At 42.4% G+C, this 27,704-nt stretch overlaps 1 protein-coding gene and 2 long non-coding RNA genes across 5 annotated transcripts; 2 read left to right on the plus strand and 1 right to left on the minus strand.

Annotated features, from left to right (window-relative positions):
* Positions 1 to 3,721: 3,721 nt before the first annotated feature.
* Positions 3,722 to 16,365, plus strand: ASB14 (ankyrin repeat and SOCS box containing 14). Of its 3 annotated transcripts, XM_078385323.1 has the most exons (9): positions 3,722 to 3,921; positions 7,888 to 7,938; positions 8,223 to 8,359; positions 8,455 to 8,613; positions 10,501 to 10,746; positions 12,881 to 13,052; positions 13,497 to 14,040; positions 14,473 to 14,626; positions 14,863 to 16,365. In XM_078385323.1, exons 1-9 carry the CDS (start codon positions 3,797 to 3,799, stop codon positions 15,039 to 15,041), a joined length of 1,767 nt encoding a protein of 588 aa, XP_078241449.1. In that variant the 5' UTR covers positions 3,722 to 3,796; the 3' UTR covers positions 15,042 to 16,365. The 3 variants fall into 3 exon arrangements, with proteins under 3 accessions (XP_078241449.1, XP_072845712.2, XP_072845713.2); XM_072989611.2 differs by lacking the exon at positions 3,722 to 3,921 and having other exon boundaries at positions 7,885 to 7,942; positions 8,228 to 8,359; XM_072989612.2 differs by lacking the exons at positions 3,722 to 3,921; positions 7,888 to 7,938; positions 8,455 to 8,613 and adding an exon at positions 8,653 to 8,854 and having other exon boundaries at positions 8,282 to 8,359.
* Positions 16,366 to 18,211: 1,846 nt separating this feature from the next.
* On the minus strand, positions 18,212 to 27,316 carry LOC140704374 (uncharacterized). The gene is made up of 3 exons (XR_013541653.1): positions 27,207 to 27,316; positions 18,803 to 19,278; positions 18,212 to 18,401 (listed from the first exon to the last, which is right to left on the minus strand). It is a non-coding gene; the product is annotated as an uncharacterized LOC140704374 (long non-coding RNA).
* On the plus strand, positions 19,269 to 26,554 carry LOC144586693 (uncharacterized). The gene is made up of 2 exons (XR_013541654.1): positions 19,269 to 20,005; positions 25,276 to 26,554. It is a non-coding gene; the product is annotated as an uncharacterized LOC144586693 (long non-coding RNA).
* Positions 27,317 to 27,704: the final 388 nt, after the last annotated feature.

Raw genomic sequence — 27,704 nt, forward strand, 5'->3', positions numbered from 1 at the left:
TTAACTAATATACCTTTTCCAAAACAATACAGTTACCCTTCATATCCAATCAGACTCTTTGGATCAAAGTCATCACATTATATGGAAATAGAACACATATAGTGCAGCATCAAATTTGTATCATAAGTGAGACAGTTGGACCTGTTAATTCTGTTCCAAAACTTTGAATTTAGCTAATAGTAGTAATCACTACCAATGCTTGGTACCTGGAAGATAATAGTCAATATGTACTAGTGCCAGCTACCCATCAGTGGAACACACTCAGTGCTAAAACACCTGTTGTGGAAAGTCAGTAACCCAACGCCCAGAGCTTCAGAGGAAATCTTGGAGAAGCATGGAGCTTCTTTACTTCCAGAGAGTGGAGAAAGGAAAGAGACATAATTAAAATGTTTTCTGTCTTGTTTTTTCAACTAAAAGATGGAAAAATGACAGGCTATGATGTTATATTGATAAATAATTTGTGCTGATTCAGGTACAACAGCTTGGAAAAATATGTAAATAAAGCAGAGCACAATATTTTCTTATCTGAAATAACATTAAATATGTCTTGCCAGAGTTAAGCACAGTTAAGTATTATTGAGTTCAGTGGCAGAACTAAGGAGATGTTTAATCCTCTTCCATAAAATAACTGGAGCTGAATTAAAAATAGTTTAATTTGGGTGATGCATGTCCCATTGTGTACAAAAGGTGGGAGATTATCTGAAAGGTCAGCTGTGATTTTTCATCTGATACAAACTATTTATGTTAAAAACTTAAGTACAAGCGCATGCATTTGCTAGTTCTGTTCTTTACCTCTAATGACATGTAGCTATCTTGATGAGGGCTGTCTCTCTGTTTGATCTTTTTTACTTAAATCAGGGTCATGTCTCTGAATACTGGTGACCTGCATGTAATCCTCACAGCGAGTCTCGTGGTCAGGTATTTATAGTAAGTTATTAATGGATATGGACTATGCAAGAAGCAGAGGATCACTTTTCAATACATCAAACGTCACATTTAGTCTTAACACTTATCTAGACTATGAAGTCTTTTCTGTTCTGAATGTGGAAGAAAGGTGAGAAGAATGTTTAGTGCTGTCGTGTTTTAAAACCATGTACATATGTGAAATGTTAACAGTATACAGTATATTTTCCCAAGAACAGTAAGAATTTAAATGTCTCCATGTAGTACTATAATTTCGTTAAATCTTGTTCAAGCCAGAGTACAAAAAAGGTGCTTCTTTGCATGCTTTGCTGGTTTTGATGTGGTTCTTAAGTGGTACCAGTTTCTCAGTATTTGATATGGCATTAAATGTGGCAAATGTGTGGATAAATAACTTCCTGTTTTCAAATTGCCTATCACCTACTTAATTTTAAAACATTTGTAACTTTTTTCACATATGAATGGGCAAAACCCTGAAGCTTTCTTTTCAATATATAAAAGTATTTCCTAAAGAGTAACAGAAAAAGATTCAGAGAGAGAAAAAATTCAATATGCAGGGTAAGTGCCTGTGTTTTCTACAGAGAATCAGCTTGGTACTATAAGTATCTGTTCTTGTCTCTCCTTACCTTTCTGTGTCCCTTTATTAAATCTAGTTTATGGGGCTAAATGTTGTGTGGTTTTGCTATAAACGGTGGTTCTCAAACTTGGGTAACCCGGGTGCTCTTGGACTGCAGCTCCCAGAAACCTCAGCCAAAATAGCTGGTGGTGAAGGCTGGGTTAACCCAAGGTTGGGAACCACTGCATTAAAGTCTTATTTTAAGTGGACATGACCCCAGTCTATGACCCACCTAATCAAGAACTATGAACAGGTTCAAAAATGCCATTGAGGGAGGAGAGGGAGTCCGTTGGAAGGAATTGCTCACATTCACATGTGAAAGGGAGAGGAAAAGATCCTGTGTTAGTGACTACATTAGTTCATTTCGTTGTTTTAACCAGTAATGTTTTTAGTCAGTTTATAGGATAATGGTTTGTTTTTCAAACTGGGGAAACTGATATGGTCCAGAGGCATTCATAACAATCAGACTGTTGCCACTGAGCTGAGTGTAGTTCTCACATGTTACAGCCTATCTTGTTCCAGTTTTGTATATATTATTTTAATGAAGTAGTGAAAGCCAAAAGAAACTGAAAATATTTTCTAAAAACAAAATTAAAGAAGAGATGTAATCTCAAATTGTGGGGAAATGGGTTGACTCACTAAAAGTGCTTAATGTGTTTTGGCCAATTGAGTAACTTGTGGCCACCTTTGAGGGCTATTAAAAACAAGGAATGGAGAAGACAATGAATAAAATTCTATGCTCATAAAACAATAAATTAAAGAATGTTAAACTGCATTCATAATCATAATTGTTTTATGCATACCAACAACTTAACGATACATACAGAGAGCTGTGAAAGTATTTCCAAACTTTCCTGAATAGCAGTTGGTGACATAATGGGGACAAGATTCCAATGTTTAAGATTATCAATTGAATTTAGTCTGGTTTCTCTTCAGTCAACTATTTTCTCCATTATTTCAATTTTAAATTGTTAAATGTTAAATACAGTCTCTATTGTTACTAAAGTCTAATGGTTTTTAATCCACCGGATCAAGTATGTAATCCAAATGTAACAAATCCAAAGGTAAACTAGATGCTGAGGTTTTTCTTATTAGTTTTATGACTATTTGAATAATTTTGATAATTTTTACATGACTTGCAGCAGTGTACATGGTTGACACTAAATTTTCTTTATTCCAATTTCTATGGTCAGGCAGTGCTACAATTTAGTATTGTTTTGGTATCAGTACATAGATCTTAAAAATGTTAAAGAGTCCGGTGCTGACCCAATGTTTAAAAAAAATCTGGTGCTATTTAGAAATGTGATCATGGTTTTTCAGGCCAATTCTGTATTGTTTATGGACTTTATTTTTGTTTTTTTAAAGCCAGTGTTTCCAATAATGTTTTGGAAGCTTGGTAGTTTTATGTGGTTGCATTAGACAAAGTTAACATTGTCCAAAACGTTAGTTTTGACTAGAAGGAGACCAAATCTTCACATTGTGAAAATGCTCACAACAGTATTTAACACAGGAAGCAGCTAACTATCAGGTACCAAAAGTACCTCTGATCAAGCAGAAGCCATGTCAGGAATCTTGGAAGTTAGCATAGCCTTTGAGTGTATTATTTTCCTGTGCATCCATATGTCGACCCATTTCTATACCTAGAAAAGGTCACCATAAGTTGGAATCACCTGATGGCACAGAATTATTAGTTCTTATATGCCAAAAAAATGTTAAGGGAAATTCGTATTCCCTGGTTTTAATGTTTTCCCTCTCACCAATAGAGGTTTAATATGTGCTTCATAAACTAGATTTGAACATTACGTTTACCTGTGAATGATAAATCAGAAAGCAAAACTTGCTAAATACAAACTACATGGTGGAAAACAACTTTGAGTTATGAAAAGCAGACATCTTTTATCACTTCAAGGAGCACATCTTCCAACTATGCACTAGAAATTTGTACATGGAGAGCCAGAACTACAGTAGATGATTTGAAGAAGAATGCTAATCATCTTTTTTCCAAAACGTCTGCCAGTTGAGTCAGTACCTACGATACAGAGATCACTTTTGTTTGGTTTTGTTCAATCAATCAGAAATCATTGCAGTCCTGACTTATCTTGTCCTTGTGCTTTTATTGTTTTGACCACTTTGGTCATTCAGCTTATCACTACATCTTCTCTTCCCCATGTATATGGTTACAGAAGAAGGAACAACAGAATAATCTAACAACTATTTAATCTCACCCGAGTTTTATGATCCAAGTTACATGGTTTTAATATGTACGATAGTACAAATACATATGATGATGATGTTGATGATGATATACCTACACAGTACGTCATTCAACAAAGCTTCCAGGATAGTCACAAGAAGGGAACAGTGACTACATCAAAGAATGACAGGTATGTTGTCTTGAATTTTGCTTCTAGTAGCTGTGATGTGACTGGCACAAAAGCCTATAGTTTGTCATTACATAGGTTTTTTTAAAATTAATTGTTTGCAGAACAATGTTCAGTGATTCTTTCTTTCTTGTTACACTCTTCATCCAAAGAGCCCACCAGAAGGCCTTACCATTCCAATTGAGGCAGTTCCTGCTAACAGGTTTGAAACCTACACTTCAGAAGAGGGAAAGGAACTGGGAGGAAAGAGGAAAAAGCAAATGCTCTTTCTTTTTCATAAAACTTAGCACAAAGTCACTTCAGTTTAATTAGAGATGGGGTATTTGTGTATGAAATCCCCCCCACAGGTGCAGATAACAAAGGTCCAGCTCCCTGGGGCCAGACCAACCACTCACAATTTCGCCACTGCTGCAAGCTGCACGGAGCCTTCCTGCCGTTCCGTTGCTCGCGATAGATTACCAGTCCTGGCAGAAGGCGGGATGACAAGTGTCACATTCCCACATGTTCCTTGGTTCTTTCACCAAGGAAAGGGCACAAGCTACATGTCGTGTCGCTGCCACCAGTTGACTACATCAATATTGTTTATTATTAATGACAGAGGCCCAGGCAATGTGTCATTTTAAAAAGAACCAAATAGAAGTTGTTTCTTATTACAGGTGATGAAGGTACAATCAATGTTGTTAATTTGTAACAGAACACCCTACTTCATCCACTCTCAACTGCCAACCCTCTCTCCACTCCAAACTCCAAAACCACAAATCCTCCCATCTCCCCCTCCTGCAGAGACTCTTACATCAGGTGACTCTGCCTCTCCAGCACTCTCATTGGTACTTGCAGATAGCCCATTAATATTTATGACCTGGGCGGATACCAGAATGAGCCTCTCTGTCAGGTCACAGAGTGGCTAATCCATTGCAAGCAATGGAGCGATAGGAAGGTGTGGTGTCCGCTGAGGTCATGAATATTCATATGTTATCTGCATAGACTAATGGGAGTGCTGGAGGGGCGGAGTCACAAAATATAAGACTCAGCAAGAGGAGGGTGAATGGAGGGGTCCCCAACCTTTTTCACCCCATAGACCGGCTGGGGAAGCCGGGGCACCCCCACGCTTGTGCGCATGCACAAATGAGCATGCTCTCATGCACAAACATGCATGCTCATGCACATGCATAAATGGCAGTGTGGTGCTTGTGCGGGCGTGCTCACACTCATGCACATGCACAAACAGCGGCATGGCACTCACACAGACATGCTGGAGCGCGCACGCAGGCACAAACAGGCTGTGCGGGGGTGAGTGCATGCGGGGGGCGGGAGGTCTGTCTTCACAGCCCAGTCTGGCTCAGGCCACAGACCATCACCGGGCCACGGACTGGGGGTTGGGGACCTCTGAGTTAGAGAGTTGAGAGAGTTTGGGGATTTGGGCGGGAGAGTGGTGGTTGAGAGGGATAAAAGAGAATGTTTGTTTAAGAATTAACAACATTGCTTATTCTACCAACATCTGTAACAATAAACAATATTTGTTTCTTTTCCAAGTTCCAAGTTTAAGTTTATTGTGTTGGCTAAAAGCCGTCACAATTGATTGAGATACAAATATGATCATGTAAAATCATGATAAAATCACAGACATGTAAAATAATGAGAGAGAGAGAAAATCAGGAGGGTACGTGTCGCTGCCCTTTTCATATCTGGGAGTCCCTCACACAATTGATCGTGATGGCTCTCAGGAAATTATAGTGGATATTTCTGGCTGCTTTTACAAACAGCGCTGTTCTGTATGTAACATATGGGTCACAGTCCAAAATTAACCTGCCCACCTTTATCTGAGTACTTTCCTCCTGTAGGGCAGTCAAAATGTTTTCCAGGAATTTTTCTCTAGGGTTTTGATAGAGCTGACAGTTGAGTAAATAGTGAACAACATCCTCTATCTCACCTGCTCTGCAAATACCCAGCCTTAGATCCTTAGGGGCATTCATGTACCTGCTGTCTAAGACAGCAATTGGCATGGCTTGAAAACGAAGTTCTGTGAATGCTGTTCTCAGGGAGGCAAAAGTAAGTCTATGTAAGTATTGTGCCCTTGAGTGGTTTATTTTCAGCAGTTGGTACAAGTAAGATTCAATTTGTAGATCCAATCCCTCAACATTCTTTTAACCCCAGAAAAAACAAAAATGTCTGAGGAGAGGGATTTAGATTTTAATAAGGTTTGAACTGAAGTTGCTCAGCCACCACTCTTCCATTGCTCTACCATACAGCATTTAGGTAGATGGTGATCAGACATGTCCATCACCCTCTTAACAGCAGGAGAATATGGTTAGAGCTGCCCTGGCTTTAATGGACACCATGCCTGTCTCTGTTCTCAGAAAAGCTGCCGGGATCCCCCGAGGTGCTGCGCGGATGTGTCAGAAACTTGTTCTTTCCTACTTCAAGATGGTGTAGGTTATTGTGATTCATACCCCAGATCTCAATTCCATAAAGCATTTGAGAGATCGCCCTCCCTGAAAATACTTCTAAAGCTGGGATTACCATCTTTAGAATGGAAAAATTGGGCCAAAGCATGACTAGATTTCTGAACCGATATTTTGGTGCTGTGTATCTGGGATTTCCAGTAGTTTTTCTCATCGAAATGTACTCCTAGGTACTTGAAGGTTCTTTTAAAATGACATATGGCCTGGACATCTATCATTAATAATAGGTAATGTTGATGTAATCAACTGGTGGCAGCTGAGGGGCACGTAGCGTGAGTTCGTTGTTTGGTGAAAAAAGCAGGGACCACGTTGGGATTGTGACAGAAGGCTCCGTGCAGCTCGCGGCAGCGGTGAAATACTCCATCTCTACATGTAATACATTCAACAGGTACTAGAGCTGGTTTTGAGCCCTTTGGAAGGGCTGCTACTTTTTAGAATAGCAGATAGTGGTTGGAGGGAAGGAACTCTTGGAGCAACATTTAAGGACCGCAGATGCCGCTTGACTGTTGCTTCCCCTTCCTTTGAGGCCAGCAGCAACAGTTTGGAAGATACATGCTGGAGCCAAGATAAAGGATCACAATATTGCTATAAAGCAGTGGTCCCCAACCTTGGGCCTCCAGATGTTATTGGACTACAACTCCCAGAAGCCTTCACCATCACCTCTGCTGGCCAGGATTTCTAGGAGTTGAAGTCCAAGAACATCTGGAGGCCCAAGGTTGGGGACCACTGCTATAAAGCATGCTGCTAAATGGAATAATTGTTAAAGGCAGAGGAAGAATATAGGAATATGAGAGGCTGCCTTATACTGAGTAGGACTGCTAGGCTGTATATTCCAGCACTGTTGACTCTGACTGCCAACAACCATTCAGGTTTTCAGGTAGGAGTTTTCCCTAGTCCTTCCTAGATATTCCTGGTGTTGCCTGTAGGTTTCCTATCCAACAAACTTGATGAGATCTTGTGAAATTTGGAAGGCTAAAATTTTGCAGCACAAGATATTACAATATTAAGACTCCCAATCAAGAGAGCATGAAGACCGGACCAAAGAGCCTTGGCATCGCACTTGCTGCCCATCCTCCTCTCCCCACAACCTCCAGCCATCCTGGTAAGCTGTCAGTAGGATCAGTGTCCCGCTTCTTCTGATCCTGGCCCACAAATGTGCCTGTGATAAGGGGAGTTGAATCATTTGGTTTTCCGAATCGATGTGAAAAGGGAAAGGGATTTGAAAAGGGAGGGAAATGTCTAATATGCACATCAGAAAATTAGCAGATTCCTTTGCTTGGTCTTGCAAATAGCAAACAGGAGCTTATTCTGGAGAGCGTGTAGGATTGCATCTCAGAGCCACAAGAATACAAATATGTCCCCTTTAAAGTCAGAAGCAACTGGACAGCGTGTAACAACAATTGGATCTAAACTTTTCCCCTCTATTTTTTACCTCATAGACTAAGAAGCAGTATGAGAATGGAGATGATTTGTTTAACAACTCTTTTGTTTTTTTTTCTCTTTGCAGCCTTAATTTTCCCACAAGTGAAAAACACAGGGAGATAGTCACTGCAATTCAGAGAGTTAAGTATTTGCTTTGGTTTCATTGGAGGATTACTTAGGATTTGAATCACAGGTCATAACAAACCATCTATTGCTCAGAAATCAAATAATGTATATGTGAAGCAGCCTTTTTTATTATTTTAATTCTCAGGCCCCAAGTGTAGCTCTGGGTACAACTGTGAACAAAAATACTCAAAACTCCAGTGTCCCCCACTGCTAAATTCAGTAAGATTACATTAATATTTAGAATGCTGGCTTTAAAGAGCATATATACCAATTGTTCTGACTGTTCACACACTCAACAGGCGAAGAAGAAGTTTTGCTCAAGCTGATGAGGAATGGCTCTGCTTTTCGGGAAACAGATGCAGAAGGTTGCCTTCCTCTGCATGAAGCTGCAGCCCAACCAAACAAGAATATTCTTGAAATCATTCTGAAAGGTGAACACTATGTGGGCTTTGTTTTTTTCTCAACCTAACATTGATTGCTGATGAGAAGTCTAAATACTTCTCCATTTCTCATGGTTATCTTTCAGCTTCACACCCTGTTGTGTGGCAAGAGACAAATTTGAAAGGAGAAACTCCTCTGTTCGTAGCAGTAGACAAATGTCTTGTGAAAAATGTGCACTTTCTGCTCCTTAATGGATTTAACCCCAATGTTAAGAATGAAGAGGGAGACTCGGCTTTATTTACTGGTAAATCAAATTATATTGTTTATCTGGCAGTTTTTGCAGACTACTGTGGCTGTATGAAAAACAGGTTGTGCATCTAGAAGATTCTCTTATTATTTCATGCAAAGATCTGGAATACAGCTGCCCTTTGTAAGGCTTGAAAATCATAGAAATCATAGAAAAGTGAAATTAGAAGGGGCCTACAAGGCCATCAAGGCCACCCCCCCTGCTCAGTGCAGGAATACAATCAAAGCATATCTGCCAGGTGAGTATCCAAGTTTTTCTTGAATGCCTGCAGTGTTGGAGCACTCACCAACTCCCGAGGTAACTGGTTCCACTGTCGTACTGCTCTAACAGTTAGGAAGATTTTCCTGATATTCAACCGAAATCTGGCTTCCTTTAACTTGAGCCCATTGTTGCGTGTCCTGCACTCTGGGATGATCGAGAACAAATCTTGTTCCTCCTCTGTATGACAGACAGCCTTTCAAATATTTGGAAAGTGCTATCATATCACCCCTCAGTCTTCTTTTCTCAAGGCTAAACATGCCCAGTTCTTTCAGCCTTTCCTCATAAGGCTTGATTTCCAGGCCCCTGATCATCCTTGTCGCCCTTCTCTGAATTTGTTCCAATTTGTTAGCATCCTTCTTGAAGTGTGCTTCTGCTCTCCTGCTGTCCCCCTATTCGTGCCTTACACATTTCCAAACCCCCTTTCTTTCCACCATCTTTGCTTACCACAATAGCCTTTTTCTCCACCTTCACCTTGGCTTTTGCGTAAGGCTTAAAAATCCCTTGGTCACAGGACGCATCACAGCGACGTAGTGGTGTGCACTGATGCAGTGTTCTGGCAACAGTGACATTACAGTGATTCTGATTACAGGGTATTCTGTGGACATCAATGAGGCAGATACGGAAAGGAGGATTGATGGTATAGTCTGCTCAGGAAATTACTTTTTTTAAAACCTGTAACTCAGCTCTCTACCACCATCACCACTACCATTCAGCTAGCTTTGCAAGTTAGAGCTTAAAATTCCCACCCCCATGAATAATGAGTTGCCATTGTTGATGGTAAAGTTAGATGCTCCTGAGCAAAGTTGGCCTTGTGTGAACTAATGGGCTAACTGATTTGCAGCTGCATCAAATCGCTGGTAGTCTCCACTTACATTGAGATGCTTCTCTTCCTGCAAGGCTGATAGCCCACAGAATCAGGTTACTTGAAGAAGAAGCAATAAATGTATCATGTGCATATGTACTGTGGCACTTTTGAGACAAATACATTTTTCATGGACTGTAATCCGCTTTTTCAGACACGTGAGCTAAGGCATGCTTACAGGGACATTTTTAGTCTCAAAGGCTCCACAATAGTTATGTTTTTCTTGTTCTTGTCACAGAAATGGACTAATATGGCTGCCTCTCTGAAAACAGTTAAATTGGAGAGGAAGATTCATACAGTGGCAAAGGTTTTGCTTTTAAGTCTGGCCTTTAAAACTGCCACCCAAGCTGAGAGCACAATAGTTTTCTTTACACAGAAAACTGGCTCTACCTCAGTCAGGATACCCTCAATCTGCTGATTTCTGGGCTAGGAGCCTCGCCATGATCCCTTGCTATTTCTTCAATTTGGAGAGGTATTTTCTCCTTCTTCATGCACCATCCTGAAGGATAACAAAGCCCCCCACTGAAACACCTTGTCCCAAAACAGATTAATATATCTGCTGAGATTTTAAAAACCAGGACTGAGTAAATCATTTGGTTCTCTAACATTAGTTCTCATGATGCTATATGACCTTTATTGCCATGTATCACTTAACTAAGCAAAAGTTGATCCTGCCATGGTTTTAAGAGATAATAAGCATTTCAATTCAGCATCTTTTAAAAGAAGTCTTTGTTTCCTTTCCCAAACATAATCTTTTGCAGCAATTACACATGGATCGTATGAAATGGCTTCCTTGCTGATACAGTTTGGTGCCGATATCAATCTACAGTGTGTTAACAAGCGGACTGCTTTACATGAGGCAGCCAGATTAGGTCTAAAAGACATAGTAGAGCTTCTGCTTTCTGCTAAAGCAGACCCAGATCCTCCGAGTTCTTATGGGCTCACACCTCTAGCCCTGGCAGCACAGAACGGGCATACAGAAATTCTGGAGATCTTATTACGTAAAGGTAAGAACATGCAAACAATTCTTTGGAAGTTGGATATGTAGGTTAGGCCTAATTATTTTTAGAACTTGTCAAAATACACTCTTGTTAAATGCAGAGTTCATTTATTAAAGTATTAATCCAGCATTTCAGAAGTGCAAGCTGCTTTCAGTTAAAGGGGCATGGCCAAGGTCAAATACTCTACATAGTGGTTGTTCTGGGTTTTTCAGGCTCTTTGGCCGTGTTCTGAAGGTTGTTCTTCCCAACGTTTTGCCAGTCTCTGTGGCCGGCATCTTCAGAGATCACTCTGTGCTCTGAAGATGCCGGCCACAGAGACTGGCGAAACGTCAGGAAGAACAACCTTCAGGACACGACCAAAGAGCCTCAAAAACCCACAACAACCATTAGATCCCGGCCATGAAAGCCTTCGCGAATACTCTACATAGTGCTGATGGTGAAAATCTCCATAGATCTTCTCCTGTACGTCTTGTCATATTCATTGAAAGTATATAGTCCCTGCAAGTCAACAGAGCTTTGGATAGTCTGTAAATGAACAAGGAGGGGCCATAGCTTATAGTGAAGTTACAAGTAAATTCTCCTAAGTTAAATGTGCTTGGTCTATATTTTTATTAGTATATTTGGTGTTCTTATTCAAGACACAACTTTTTTTTCCTTTCCTTTTTTTTATTCAAAAATACTGTCCACTCATTCCACAGTAGTCATTCAAGGGTCCAAAAGATCTTACTTGAGCAATAAAATACTGATATTGAACAGAAAGTCACTGAGCTAAGATACAATTCTGTGTTTAAAATTCAAACACTGTCTAGATCCCACAACCCAACCACCTGTTTGCAAAGGGAATTATGAAATTACAACATGCAGGAATGTATTTCCCTTAATTGACTTGCTGTGCCTATTTGTTTGCTTGCTTGTTTTCTGTTGTCTCTCTTATCTGAACATTGGTCAGGAATAGTTCAGACCTCATCTGAAAGAAGCCTTTTTGACAGCTTAATACTCTAGTCTAATTTCAAACCAGAAGTATTAGGCAGAGGACAAAGAAGAAATGGCCAAGGGTCCAAAGCTAGAAGGAATGGGGGGGGCTGTGCTGGCAATCTGATGGTACAGGGAGAAGTGGCAGAAGCAGTAGGCTGCTGATAGGTTTTATCTGGGAAGGGAGATTTGATTGGGCAAATGGTTTGCAGACAGAAGCATAGCTTGTCGGATGGTAGTGGCAAAAGGTAATAGAAACTTTTTATAAGTGCAGCTTACACTACAAAGGAGGGTCTGGGTTCCAGTTGAACTTAGGAAGGGCTGATATTCTTTCAAAAGCCTTCAAAATGTCTCAGATTCAGTAGATGACATCATACCAGTCTAGTAGGAGGACCACATTTTTGCTCGAAGATAGCACTGGGGGATACACATGGGCATGTGTTGCGCTGAACTTCTTTTAGGTAGGAGCCTCGTGGTGCAGTGGTTAAAACGCTGTACTGCAGCTAAAACTGTGCTCACGACCTGGGGTTCAAATCCCAGGTAGCCGGCTCAAGGTTGACTCAGCCTTCCATCCTTCCGAGGTCAATGAGTACCCAACTCGCTGGGGGGGGGGGGCAATGTGTAGCCTGCATAATTAACTTGTAAACCGCCCAGAGAGTGCTTGAAGCGCTATGGGGCGGTATATAAGCAGCACGCTTTGCTTTTTGCTTTGCTTTAACTATGGCGGTTCTTTCTTGAGACTTATTCTATTGCAGTATTCCTATATTTCATATCCCCGAGTTGTTTTAGACAAAACTTATTTCAACAGAGTTCTTTCTGAAAGAACTAGGATTCATAATACCATGGATCTGTGCCAGGAGTGAGGTATCAGGGAACAATCTGGAGGTGCATGGACAGGCAGTAGGTTTTGGGACAATGTAGTGCATCCCAGTATATCGAGCAACAAATGCCCTCCCCTTGTGTTACTGTAAACACTGGGACAATCTATTCAAATTTGCAACAAAAATACCAGAATGATTGATCCAGTACAACCACAAAATGACCAGAGACACCACCACTGTCTTTCGGTGCTGAATTTTTGCATTCCTGCCACAGCTGGAGATCTTTCCGGTTTCGAATATACTGTTCACAATTGCATTTTACACCTCTGCCGCTCTTTCCCCCTCAGGCGCCAATGTTCTCTCGCAGGCATCTGACTGTGCATCCATACTCTTTGAAGCCGCTGGAGGAGGAAATCCAGATTGTGTCTCTCTCTTACTGGACTATGGAGCTGATGCTAATGTACCAAAGCACTCAGGTCATTTGCCTATCCACAGAGCTGCTTACAGAGGACACTTTTTGTGAGTTAGAAGCAGCTCACTCAGTTCATGTGACTGGGGTGGGGAAAATGTAGTGGCAATATAGTAAATTCTGCAGCTGATTGCATGGTTTGGGTGGAGGTTCTGCAGATAGGATTATTCCAAAACAGTATTCTTCTTCAGAGTGTCTGTGCAGTTGCACTTATATGGCTTCTGCACCTACAAAAGCAACAGTAAATTCCTGGAGCCAGTTTATTTTATTTTTTAATGGTACAAAAGTGTACTTCTTCAGCTAAAGTGTGTGACTGAGGGGATGGAATCAGTGTGTTCCAATAAAATTTCGTACAGATCCTCATTATAATTTTTGGCTTTTTCACTACTTCATGGTGGCTTAAGTAAGTCCTTGTGTTGGTCTTTCTCTTTCCATCATTTTACTTGCAGACACACTGATCTTGACAAATATTCTATTTTTACCTTACTCCCTAGAGCTTTGCAGATCTTGGTTCCAGTGACAAATTATTCTGCCATAAAGGAGAGTGGGATCAGTCCAGTTCACTCAGCTGCAGCAGGAGGACATCCTCAGTGCCTTGAATTCCTTCTCAAATCTGGCTTTGACGCCAATTTTATGTTACATCAGAGAATTCGCAAAGGTTATGACGATGAAAGGAAATCAGCCTTGTATTTTGCAGTCTCTAATGGAGATCTTACCTCAGCTCAGATGCTTCTGGAGGCTGGAGCCCTTCCAAACCAAGATCCAGTGAACTGTCTCCAACTGGCCTTGAGAATGGGCAGCTATGAGCTCATTAACCTCCTGCTTCGCCATGGGGCTAATGTGAACTACTTCTGTAGGGTTAATACAACACATTTCCCATCAGCTCTGCAGTATACATTGAAAGATGAAGTCATGTTAAGGATGTTGCTGAATTATGGGTTCAATGTTCACCAGTGTTTTGACTGTCCTCATGGAGACAATGTACACTCCCAGTACATGTTTGAGGGGTGGACCTCAACTGTTATCAAAGACACAATGGTAAGTACTTCTGATGGGTAGGAGCAAGGTCTGCATTCCTGCAAATTGCCTAGGCTGTTTCCATTCCAGTTGGGCTCCAAAAGTGGGAGTGAATGTATGTAGGAGGTGAAACCCTTAAAAACAACCAGAGTCAGAACTGTAACATGGAGAACCAACAAGCATGATCTATCCACTTTAATGTTTTATGGAAAACACGGGATTGTACAGCTGAATGCTGTTCTTAAAAACCACCTTTTGCATATCAAATGGCAAGTGCTGCCTTATCCTAAATGTACCTGTTACTAGTTTTACTAAACTGCATGACTGCTGGAGACTTGCACCCACAACTTTGCTTTGTTTTCATCAGGGTGGGAGTTAGCCAATTATTTATTCAGGGGAATTTTATTACTATAAAATGTTCATTTTTGTAGTCTCGTGTTTTGTTTTTCTCAGTTCTGTGAAGTGATAACCTTGTCCTGGCTACGGCACCTATCTGGAAAAGTAGTGCGTATCATGCTAGATTATGTCGACCATATCAGAATCTGCTCTAAGCTTCAAGTTGTTCTTCAAGAGCAAAAGCTATGGCCAGAAATCAACGCAATTTTGAGTAAGCATCAAGCATGTATAGAAATGTGAATTTCAAAACTGAATGACATGGTATGCTCTATGGTAGATTATTGATACGAATGTCACCATTAAATCAGTTACCGAATATGGATAAAAGCAGGCAGGATGTTTTGTTCTGATGAATAAAATCTAATGTTACACTAAATCATTTTGGTTTATATTGGAATCTTCTCTGGCCATGGCAATATATAATGACAGATGTTCCTTCATTTTCAGCAAACGCCCGGTCTTTGCAACATCTTTGCCGTCTGAGAATCCGGAAGTGTTTAGGACGTTTGCGTCTACGTTGTCCTGTCTTCTTGACATTTTTGCCACTACCAAACCGTTTAAAAGACTATATACTTTATAAGGAGTATGATCTCTATGGACAAGGAAATTTAGAAGGATTCTACTAACTGAGGCCTATGTAACTGGGTTTGTGCCTTATATCCATTCTACATAAATAGCCTCTTATGTAAGTTTTAAAACATAATTTTAACAACTAATCTGAATAATATTACTTGTTTTTATGAAGGATAAAACCAGCACCTGAGTAATTTTTTTATAATTCCTATAAAGCAAAATCTACTGGAGAATAAAAACATAGTATGCCATCATCTCTAATAAGAAAGAAGCCTAAAGCTTCTAACACTGTTATTCTGATATCAATGTTACGGGAGGAATGAAGACTATGTGTTTTCACTCATATTAGTGTAATCAGGTGACTTTAAAAGCACAAAACTATGTCTTCTTCCACAATTCATTGGAAAAAGATAAATCTTCAATCTGTTCCCTCTATAATTAGATGATTAAATATTTCAGTCTTCTTTCTCACTGGTGTAGTAGTTAAAGGTGTTCAGGAAAATTAATTAAAAACAACACATAAATTTGTAACTGCCCACAAGAACTTGATGCACAACCATGATGATGATGATGATTTATCACCGAAAGCTCACTATTTATTTTATATTCTTAATGGTCAATTAAAAGTATCACCTGCGTTTGTATTGTTTCCATGACCATGTGGCTTTTTCCTGATTTATTCCTGAACTCTGAGATACCATAGAATAGCCAATCAGGGCATCAGCTGAAGACCAACATGAGTTCTTGACATCAAACAAGCAGTACTGCATGTTAAAGAGAGCATCCACAAGGTAAAACTATATATTTGGCTTTGCTTTCGTGTTAAATTGACTGTTCCTGGTGGTTTAACTAAATTCCTAATCCCAGCTTTGTTAGAGGCAGGCCATATTAACTGGGCAGTCTTTCCTCCCTGAGCTAAAAAGAAATGAGTTTCAAAAAGGCTGAAAGGGAGAAGCTGAAGGGCAGATTGCCTGCGACTGTCCTCTGTTTTAAGAGATAGAATATAAATTCCAAATTGTTAGCTGAAGAAGAGCTTGAAACCAGTGTGCATGCTGCAGCTGTTTCCATCTAAGAAGCTAACCTGGCCTCTACACCATCAGCCATGTGAATTTGGGACATTAAAAACAGAACATAAGTTTGGAACTGCCCACAAGAATTTGAGGCACAGCCTTAAAGAAGGTGATTTATCACTGAAAGCTCGCTATCTGTTTTTTGTTTTGTTTGATATTCTTAATGGTTGATTAAAGGTATCATCTGCTCCTGCATTTGTATAGTTAAAACAGTGTACAATGGTGCCTTGACTAACAAACTTAATCCGTCCCAGAAGATGTTCGTAAGTTGAATCAGCATTTCCCATTGAAATTCATTGAAACCTGATTAATCCGTTCCGGCTGTTTTTTGTTTGTATGTAGAGGCGCTGGTTATAAGTCCTATGGGAACAAATGCAAAACTGGTTAATCCATCCTCTACCACTAGGGGGAGAATATTTTCTTATTCTAAGATGACTTTGGTTTAAAAAAAGAGCAGGAAAGGAGGGAGGGAGGGAACATTGGGGAAAAGAGGAAAGAAAGAAGGTCATCATTGGGGCACACAGACCCCTTAGACAAAGGTTTGTGTTTGTAAGCACAAAAAAGAGAGAAGACAGAGAGAGAGAAGACAATGGGGAGAGGAGAGAGTTTGTAGTCTAAAACACATTTTAAACCCACAGATGCTAAACCCACACATTTTACACCAACACATTTTAAACCAAACACCTTTTAAACAAAACCAAACACTTTTTAAACAAAACCAAACACCTTTTAAACAAAACACATTTTAAACCAAACCAAGCACCTGGAGAGCATAGAGAGAAACAGAAGACAATTGGGGGGTGGGGGAGACTTGAGTCTAAACTCCATTTTAGAGCACACCAGCCAGCACAGACCCTTGCAGAAACGGTCTGCAAGACCCATCAGAGCATAACCCCCCCACACACATCTAGCCCAAACCCAAGCTGCAAACCCCCTGTACAGTAAAAAAGCAAAAAAAAGTACATACAGTACAGTACAGTACAGTACCAGGCAGTACGGTAAAGCTCAGATCTGTACAGTAAAACTAAGATCATGGCCACTGGTCCCATCACCTCCAAGCAAATAGAAGGAGAAGATATGGAGGCAGTGACAGATTTTACTTTCTTGGGCACCATGATCACTGCAGATGGTGACAGCAGCCACAAAATTAAAAGACGCCTGCTTCTTGGGAGGAAAATGATGACAAACCTAGACAGCATCTTCCCAACAAAGGTCCACATAGTCAAAGCTATGGTTTTTCCAATAGCAATGTATGCAAATGAGAGCTGGACCATAAAGAAGGCTGACCACCGAAGAACTGATGCTTTTAAATTGTGGTGCTGGAGGAGACTCTTGAGAGTCCCCTGGAGTGCAAGGAGAACAAACCTATCCATTCTGAAGAAAATCAACCCTGAATGTTCACTGGAAGGACAGATCCCGAAGCTGAGGCTCCAATACTTTGCCCATCTGATGAGAAGAGAAAACTCCCTGGAAAAGACCCTGATGTTGGGAAAGTGTGAAAGCAAGAGAAGGGGACAACAGAGGACGAGATAGTTGGACAGTGTCACTGAAGCTGCCAACATGAATCTGACCAAGCTCTGGGAGGCAGTGGAAGACAGGAGGGCCTGGCGTGCTCTGGTACATGGGGTCACGAAGAGTCGGACACGACATAACGACTAAACAGCAACAAGTCATGTCTTTATATAAATAACGTGTAATTAAATACTTCCAAGCTAAATGGAAGAGACCTTGGAATATAGTTCAGATGACAATGAAGAGCTGGGCCATAAATTCCAAACTACTACCATGTTTTCCCCAAAATAAGACAGGGTCTTATATTAATTTTTGCTCCCAAAAACCCACAAAAAACCAGCTTATTTTCAGTGGATGGTTTAATTTTTTTCAGCAATCTACATTTATTCAAATACAGTCATGTCATCTTCTTCTAGTTGCTGCACAGTGGTGGAGGGTGGGGTTTCACTTAACTCAGGCTTATTTTTTTGGTAGGGCTTATATTACAAGCATCCTGAAAAATCATACTAGAGCTTATTTTCAAGTTAGGTCTTATTTTCAGGGAAACAGGGTAGCTGAAAACAACTTGCATATAACATTATTTCCATCTAAGAAGCGAACTGGACACACAGCCTTGAAGGTCTTTAACATTGAAAGCTCACTTTTTGTTTTCTGTTTCTTCTTCATGGCCTCTGTGAAAGCACACAACTGAGTTGTTCTGCGCCTGCGCTGAACCTCTCAGACATTTCTGGAGCTTAAAGACACATGATTAGTGGGACATTACCCCGTGGAGCACATGCTCCGCCTACCACTGATTCACTCATTTCCTTTTTTCCGCCATGTTGGCTAGACCTGTTTCAGAGAACAAGAGCGATCTATTAAATTAATACTTTCCATCGAATCATTGTTTATTTTCTTCAAATTCCTTTTCAATCATCTTTCTTTATTGGACGTTTCCCCTGTGAGTTTATTCCAGTTTCTTCTCTGTCCACGTTTACCGATCCTGTCCCCCCATGACAGTTTTTTCCCTCCCCCTTTCCCCGCTCTTTTATGCCCCCCCGGACCTTTCAAGCGGTGGGTGCTCTGCGCAAATAAAATCCCGCTCACCGATGGCCATGACAGTTGCCTTTTCTGTCTTGGAGAACAACATCCGACACACTCCTGCTCCAACTGTAAAAGGCTAACTAAACCAGCGCTAGAACTGCATTTACAATGACTGAGATCTTACCTCTGGGAGAAATCTCTGAACCCACCTCTGGTTGCTATGGAGTCTGCACAATCTCCAGATCCTCGACCCAACTGGCAAAATCCCTCCATGCCTGTTTCCAGCCCAGCGATTCCTCCTTCTCACCATAAGGAGAAGTCAAAGTCCGCTTGAAATCAAAATTGGTGTCGACGACGAAGACCTCAACTCAATCTTTGGAGTCTTCAATCTTTGAAGAAAAAAGACAAGGCGACTTCAAAGAAACTGAAAAGACCCTCGAAGTCCACTCAGCTTGACCCACCACAGCCGACTCTTCCATCTCCCATCTTGGAAGAATCATCTAGAGATGCTCCTATCTCTCTTTCTGACAGAGATGACCCATCTCTACTTCCAGCCCGTCGCACAGTATTGGCCTCTCTCCAGCTGATGTTCATTCCAGCCAGGCCTCGGCCCATTCGAGCCCTGCATCATCAAGGTGGGCAATTCCAATTGAACTATCTGGCTCCGATGCATCTTGCCACTCTCCTAGAAAACACCGGAAGAAGAGATGGCATCTATCACCTGTTCTGTATGACCTCCCACATTGGGAGTACTATTATTATCCACAATCCTCTTGATACCAGTTCTGAGATGATAGAAGAGATAGATACTACTAAATATGACCCCTATCTACCTGACGATCCTCAAGAACAGCCTTATTATGATGAGCCTAAAAGGGTCCGCTATACTTTACAGTATCCACCCTGATACCATCACTCTCTCCATCTCCTCAACATCAACACCAGTCTCAACATTGGATACCGACTCATGCAACCCTTCTGGCTAAACCAGCCCTGAAACACCTTCATCAACTGTAGAACATTCTCAATCAAAGCATTCTAAGCATTCCTCCAAACACCTTCCCCATGCATCACTGAAAGTTACTACCACTTATAAAGGTCCTCCTCCTCTGCCTACAGAAACGTAGAGATATTCCACACAGGTGCTTCATACAACACAGCCTCCCTCCTCCACACAAATATTGATGTCAAAAACCTTGACACCAATCTCCTTCTTCAGTTTCATCCCCATCAATTCAGGACTTTGCCTCTGGCATATCACAAGAATCATCAACTAATTTACTGACACTGACTTCTGATGTCACTGAGAATAACCTACCTCTCCATCAGAAGACTTCACTTCTTACTCTCAACTAGTCATGAGAATGGCTAAACTTGAAATTGAGGAACCACCACCACCTAAACAGGACTTGGTGTTGTGACAAACCCAGACCTACTGGGATCTATCACACAGTTACTAAGCTGCCACCAACCATTCCCTATAATAAGTCACACAGACCAGGGATGGATTTTTAAACAACAAAAGAATAAGGTTTATTTTAAATACAAACAGGGTAAATAAAACAATCAGGTGAATAAAATAAAGTAACGTGGCTTATTCTCACACACACAAGCATACAGTTTGGTTCACCTAGAACCTTTAACTTAAAGCACAGACCCTGAACCCATCAGTTCTGGCTAACCAACAGACCCCTGAACCTTTCAGGCTGGTACTCTGACACACAGTAGTACCCTGTCAGACACCCAGACTCCCACAACAGCTTCTTCTTCCCCAGCTGCTGCTTCGTCCCAACCCAGTGTCTCACAGTCTGTCTCAGCATCTCCTCTTCACCACACAGGCATCACATATTTATACAGTACAGCCCCTCCTCCTGATGTCCCGCCTTCCACTCCCCATAGGATGGAACTTTCCCTCCAAACCCATGACAGACAGGTAACATCAGTGCTGTATGTAACACCTCCCCTCTTTAAAAGTTGTTTTGTAGGGGGAAAGCTAAAAGTGCTTTTCACCAAAAAAACAACCTGCATAAAATACACAACAACATTTATACATACCATATAATACTTACATATACTTACACTCCAAGTTAACCATAGCAAATATGCATTTAAACATTTTACCATATACAGTACATCAATTTACCTTTATTAATACCAACCAAATTCAAAACCAGGTACATTTAACTTTTTGTTCACCATTATATACATATAGTCCATGTTCTTTCGCCGTCTTCATTCTTCAGGTCTTCTTGATAAGGCGTCAGCAACACAGTTCACTGACCCTCTGACCACCTTCACTTCAAAGTCATAGTCCTGTAGGTTTAAAGCCCACCTCATAAGTTTGCTATTGTGGGTTTTCATTGTCTTTAACCATTGCAATGGTGAATGGTCAGTACACAGAATAAAATGTCTTCCCCAGATGTAAGGCTTGGCCTTCTGGATCGCGTAGACTATGGCCAAACACTCCTTCTCCACGGTTGCCAAATGTCTCTCACCTTTTTGAAGTTTCCTACTCAGGTAGGACACTGGATGCTGGTCACCATTCTCATCCTCCTGGCACAGAACTGCTCCTACGCCACTGTTAGATGCATCTGTGTAGATGATGAACTCCCGGTCGAAGTCTGGAGCACGCAGGACAGGATAGTTGATTAACGCCTCCTTCAACCTCTGGAACGCCGCCTCACAGTCGCTGGTCCACGGGATGCGGTCATCAGCCTTCTTCCTCGTCAGATCGGTCAGCGGAGCCGCAATCTCGCTAAACCTCGGGATGAACTTTCTGTAGTAGCCCACCAACCCAAGAAATGATTTGACCTTTTTCTTGGTGTTGGGTCTAGGCCAATCACGAACAGCTTCTATTTTGGCCTCCAGGGGTTTTATCATTCCTCCCCCTACCATGTGACCCAAGTATTTTATTTCTGGGCTACCCAGCTGACACTTGCTGGCCTTTACTGTTAGCCCTGCTGCACTTAACCTCTGCAGCACTAACTCCAGGTGTAACAGGTGATCTTCCCAGGTATTACTGAAGATCCCTATGTCGTCAATGTAGGCCACTGTAAAGTCACTGAGCCCTGCCAAGGTCTGGTCCATCAGCCTTTGGAATGTGGCTGGTGCATTTCTGAGACCAAAGCTCAGGACTCGAAACTCATAGAGACCAAAAGGGCTGCAAAAAGCAGTCTTTTCTTGATCCCTGGGATCAATTCTTAATTGCCAATATCCCTTTACCAGGTCCAATGATGAGATGAACCGACAACCCCCTATGGTTTCAATCAGGTTGTCTAGCCTGGGCATTGGGTAGGCATCAGGAGTGGTTACACGGTTTAACTTCCTGTAATCAACACAAAACCTAATGCTCCCATCAGGCTTGTCCACAAGGACTATCGGAGAGGACCAAGGACTAGACGAGGGGACGATTATGTTCTCCCTCAGCATCTCGTCCAGCTCCTTCCGCACCTTGTCCCTATAGGGTCCCGTTACTCGGTATGGGGATACTGCCTGCGGGGGTGCATCCCCTGTGTGGATCCGATGCATCACTCCCTTCACTATCCCCGGCTTGTTGGAAAACACCTGTTGATATTTACTAAGCAGCATTTTTAGTTCTTGCTGCTGGTCTTGGGTGAGTGCAGGACTGATCTTTACCTCCTCTGGGTTGTATTTTACTTCCCCTCTACCCTCCCAGAAGGGTAATTCAGCTTCCTCACTCTCAGCTGCTTTTATCGCGAATAAAACCCTCTGTTCCCCTCTGTAGTAGGGTTTTAGGGCATTCACATGAACCACCCTCCTTGCTTGGTTCTCCTCCTGCTCTATTAGGTAGTTCAGGTCTGATATCTTGGAAATGACCCTATATGGTCCTGCCCATTTGAGCTGCAGTTTATTCTCTCTGCAGGGCCTAAGCCAAAGCACTTCCTCCCCTGGGTCAAAGTGCCTCTCTCTAGCTTTGCGGTCATACCATGTTTTCTGTCTGACCTTCTGAGCTTGCAGGTTTTCTGCTGCCAGCTCTAGATTTCTCCTTAGGTCATTCATCAGGGTATCTATGTATGTCACAACGTCTTGTGGGTCATCCTGGGTGATCTGCTCCCAATTTTGTTTGATCAAATCAAGGGGCCCTTTCACCCCTAAGTGTGCAGCAAACATGTCAGAGTGCCCCCTTTGTAAGATCATGGGGCGATACTTTTCAGGTACCACCAGCTGACTTCTGATCCCATCTCCCCCTTTTGAGATATTCCTCAGGGCCTCTCTATATAAAATCCCCTTTTTCTCCAGAAATCTCACTGGGGTTTCAGGTGTTAGCTGGGCGTCAGTCACCTGTTCAAAACACTTTTGGAGAGTGGCGTCTGCCTTTTGCTCCTGTCCAAATCTGCTGTCTGTGGTTAAGGTTTCCACCACAGCTTCTGAACTCCCCTCTGCTTCCGTCTCTGGCTCATCATTACCCCCCTGAACTGTCCCCGTGGTGGCTTGTGAGCGTGTAATCACTAGCACCCGTTTCACATGTTCAGCCAGGTCATTTCCCACGAGCACGGCTGCTGGCAGAGCCGATGAAATCGCTAGCCGCCAATCTCCCCTCCAGCCTTGAAAGTTGACAGGTACCTCTGCTACTGGCAGAGAGATTACCTGCCCCTCAATCCCTGCCACCTTTATGCTCTCATTTGGGATTATAAACTCCCTGGGAATAATATCTGGATGGCACAGGGTTACCTGGGAACAAGTGTCCCGCAGCCCCCTATACTGACGGTCAAGTATTCCCACGTCCACCCCTGCCGTCTCAAACAACTGAGAATCTGTTTTTATCAGCAAGCAGCGCTTTACCTCCACAAGAGGACCATTTTCCTCAGCCTGATCAGCATAGGTAGCTGTTCCAGACTGAGTAGCCATGGCAACAGGCTCCCTCTGTGACACTGAGCCTTGCTCTTTCTGGACACAGAACACAGCTTTTGGCTTGGTTCCACTAGACTTCTGAGGCACCATTCCTTTTAGCTGCTTTAATTTCTCACACTCTGAGATTAGATGACCCTTTCCCTGACAGAAATAACATTTTCTGCTGTACTTGGAGTCTTTCTCATCAGGTTTTGGTTTTCCCTCCAAAATCTGAGGTCTTGGTTTCATTTCTGAGGGCTTCCCTTCACCATGGGCCCCTCCCCCTTGCTGGCTTTTCCCTTTTATTCTCAAATCCAGCTCCTTTCGCTTGGCCTCAAACTCAGCCCTGATCTGTAAAATTTCTTCCTCAGCCCTAGCTTTTATCTCTTTTACTTTTCCTTCCGTCTTATCTCTGATTTCTTTTAATTTAATGTCTTTTTGCTGATTATATTTTTCAAGATCTTGCTCACTTTGTCTGGCCTGAGCCTCATACTTTTCTTTCTTTGACATTTCTTCCACTGATAAATTGTTAATAAACTTATTTAGGAACTTCAATTCCAATTGTACCAGTCTAATTTGGTGTTTCAGTTCCATCTCTTTTATCCTCATGGCCATTCCCCTTTTCTTGGCATCTGCCTCTGCCTGACAGATTTCAGCTCTTTCTTTTCTTCTGATTTCCATTTCCCTCACCCTCAGTTCATTCTGTTGGGCTAGGATCAATTTTCTGAGTTCTGGGTTCTGCTCTCCTGTGCTGTCACCCTGCACTGAGCCAAATTCATCCTCAGAACCTTGGTCAATCTGGGGGTCTTTCACATCACTCATGTCTGCCACTTGGCTTCGAGTCAAGGGCATAATCCCCCCTCAGAACAGGCTACTTTAAAAAGTCAAGCCTCAGAATAAAACGACCACTTTTTTCCTTCTTGCCTCAGAACCAGCTCTCCTAGAGATTGCTGCTGTTCTTCAGCACTAAATTTGCAACAGTATCGAGTCAGAGCCTACCCCCCTCTGCTGGGCCTCTCAGCTGGCAAGCTAGCTCACTGTTGCTACGCAGTTTTGCCTCAGCGTTTTCCCGCCAAAATCAGGCTGCCTCAGAGCACCTTAATCTAAGTCTCCCCAGTTGGCACGTTCTTCTACTAGTGCACCTCCCCGTGAGGTACACCTAGAAGATTACCTACGCGCCTCAGACTGTCCCTGACTAGACCCCCCTTGCTCTGGGCACACTTGCCAAGGCTTTGCTGGACCGCTGGACAACTGGACCAGTCGTATCCCACACGCTGGACACCAATCAATGTGACAAACCCAGACCTACTGGGATCTATCACACAGTTACTAAGCTGCCACCAACCATTCCCTATAATAAGTCACACAGACCAGGGATGGATTTTTAAACAACAAAAGAATAAGGTTTATTTTAAATACAAACAGGGTAAATAAAACAATCAGGTGAATAAAATAAAGTAACGTGGCTTATTCTCACACACACAAGCATACAGTTTGGTTCACCTAGAACCTTTAACTTAAAGCACAGACCCTGAACCCATCAGTTCTGGCTAACCAACAGACCCCTGAACCTTTCAGGCTGGTACTCTGACACACAGTAGTACCCTGTCAGACACCCAGACTCCCACAACAGCTTCTTCTTCCCCAGCTGCTGCTTCGTCCCAACCCAGTGTCTCACAGTCTGTCTCAGCATCTCCTCTTCACCACACAGGCATCACATATTTATACAGTACAGCCCCTCCTCCTGATGTCCCGCCTTCCACTCCCCATAGGATGGAACTTTCCCTCCAAACCCATGACAGACAGGTAACATCAGTGCTGTATGTAACAGGTGTTTGCCGATATTAATCAAGATAAAAAGCCCCCCCTCAGTCTGACATTTATTCCGGCTATGCTTGATTTGATCAAGGAATCATGGGACAAACCTCCCTCTTCCTTACAAATTTCCAGACGTGTCAAAAATCATTATAAGACCCACGATACGGATACTTAGTTTCTCACCAAACATCTGACACCGAACTCCATAAGAGTAGAGTCAAACTAATCAAGAGCCCGAATTAAATCCTCAATTGCACCTACAAATAAAGACAGTAGAAAATTAGATATATGCGGCAGGAGGCTCTATTCCCTCACCTCATTTTTGATACGAGTTGCCAATTATCAAGCCGCAATGGGAGCTTACCATAAGCAACTATGGAATAGGATTCACCCAGTACTTGAAGTGGCCCCGGAATCATCTAAGACAGAAGCCCTTAACATCCATGCCGAGGCTTCCACACTCTCCAAACAACAGAGGATTGCATCTTGCCATACTGCTGATGTCGCAGTATGGTGAGCTATGGCCACCTCTATCGCACTCCGGCGTCATGCATGGCTTAGATCTGCTGGGATATCGGATTATACCGGATCTAGAATAGAGGATCTACCTTTTGACAGGGCTGGACTTTTCAATGAAAAAACAGACGAGGTGATGAACAACCTCCATAAGATCCATAAAACAGCTTGATCCTACTCTACCCAGCAGATGTACAGATACCAGAGGCCACAATATCGAAGACAACCTTTTACCAACAACCATACAAACTATTTCAACAACCATACAGACAATACAAACCTCAAACATCAGACAAGCCCTTTCACGGACCCTCAACCTCAGCTCCATCTTCCTTTCAAACCCAGTAACAGCAACCACGCTGCCAACCCTTTCGGTGCCCTCAAAAGAAGGGTAAGCAATACCCATACTCCCTTCACCTACTCTCAGTTCTTCAACCCTGTTCCATACAAGATTGTGTCCCTTCCTTAATGCTTGGCAATGTATAACTAATGACCAATAGGTCCTTTCTGTCATTAAAAACAGTTACTTCATTGAATTCAAAACTATCCCACCAATTGGAAGTTAAAACTACCCCTTATTCGACAGTCCTTCAAGAAGAAGTTTCGCTTCTTCTCCAAAAACAAGCCATAACCACCATCCTCCCCTCTGTCCTGCACAATGGTTTTTACTCTGTTTTACAGTACCGAAAAAGGATAGAGGACTCTGTCCATCCTCAACTTCAGAAATCTCAATAAATTCATCCGACCTAAATGTTTCAGAATGTTGACACTAGACACTACCATTCCTCTCCTTTCACAGGGAGACTGGCTTTTTGTCATAAATCTCCAAGACGCCTTCTTTCACACCTCTATTCACCCGAATCACTACAAACTCCTTCAATTCCGATTCAATGACACCACATACCAGTTCTGTTCTCTCCCATTCAGACTTTCCACAGCACCGAGGACTTTTACCAAATGCATGGCACCAGTTGCTGCCTACCTTCAACACCAAGGTATAAATATATTCCCTTATATAGAAGACTGGTTGATAGTCTCAGCCTCGTATCATGCTGTCAGAGCTACACAACTCACTCTCGATACTCTTCGAGTCCTCGGCCTCAAGGTGAATCTTGCCAAGTCACATCTCGAGCTGTCTCAAAACGCTACCGATATTGGAGCATACTTGGATTCCCAACAAGCCAGAGCCTTTCTTCCACATGAATCCTAAAACTAAAAAAGGCTATTCAACCATTCCGACCTCTAGCCTTGGTGTCGGACCATCATGTCCAACACCTCCTCGGACTCATGGCCTCGGCAACCGCATATACAGCACGCACAGCTCAAGATGAGGTTGCTTCAATCATGGTACCTGTCACTATTCGATCCCATGACGGACTACTCATCCATGTGTCTTACAGTAACACCTGAACTCGCACATCAACTCACCTGGTAGACGTTTCTCCGAATTTGCTTGTCGGGAATCCCTTCTTGCCTCTCCAATTGAGGATAGAGGTTACCACCGATGCCAGCCCGTCAGGATGGGGAGCATATTGTTGGCATCACAGGATCCATGGCCTATGGCCAAATCAAGAGGAAAAAATTTCACATCAATCACCTCGAACTCTTAGCAATTATCAAGGCTTTCCATGCTTTCCTTCCACTTATTGCGGGATATGCAGTTCAACTCGCTACAGACAATACGACGGCCCTTTACTACATAAACAAACAGGGAGGCACACATTCTCTATCCCTACTGTACTTGACTGTCAAGCTCCGGGAATGATGTTACCTACATCACATCTTCCCAGTAGCAGTCCTCATAGCCACACATGAAAACTTCCTCGTGGACTATCTGTTGCCTCACCATGAGGACACACAAATGCTCCCTAAATGACACAATCTTTGATCTCTTCTGCGACCGTTGGGGCACCCCTTCCATCAACA

This window comes from Pogona vitticeps, chromosome 2 (assembly GCF_051106095.1).
Source record: "Pogona vitticeps strain Pit_001003342236 chromosome 2, PviZW2.1, whole genome shotgun sequence".
NCBI classification, from domain to species: Eukaryota; Metazoa; Chordata; class Lepidosauria; order Squamata; family Agamidae; genus Pogona; species Pogona vitticeps.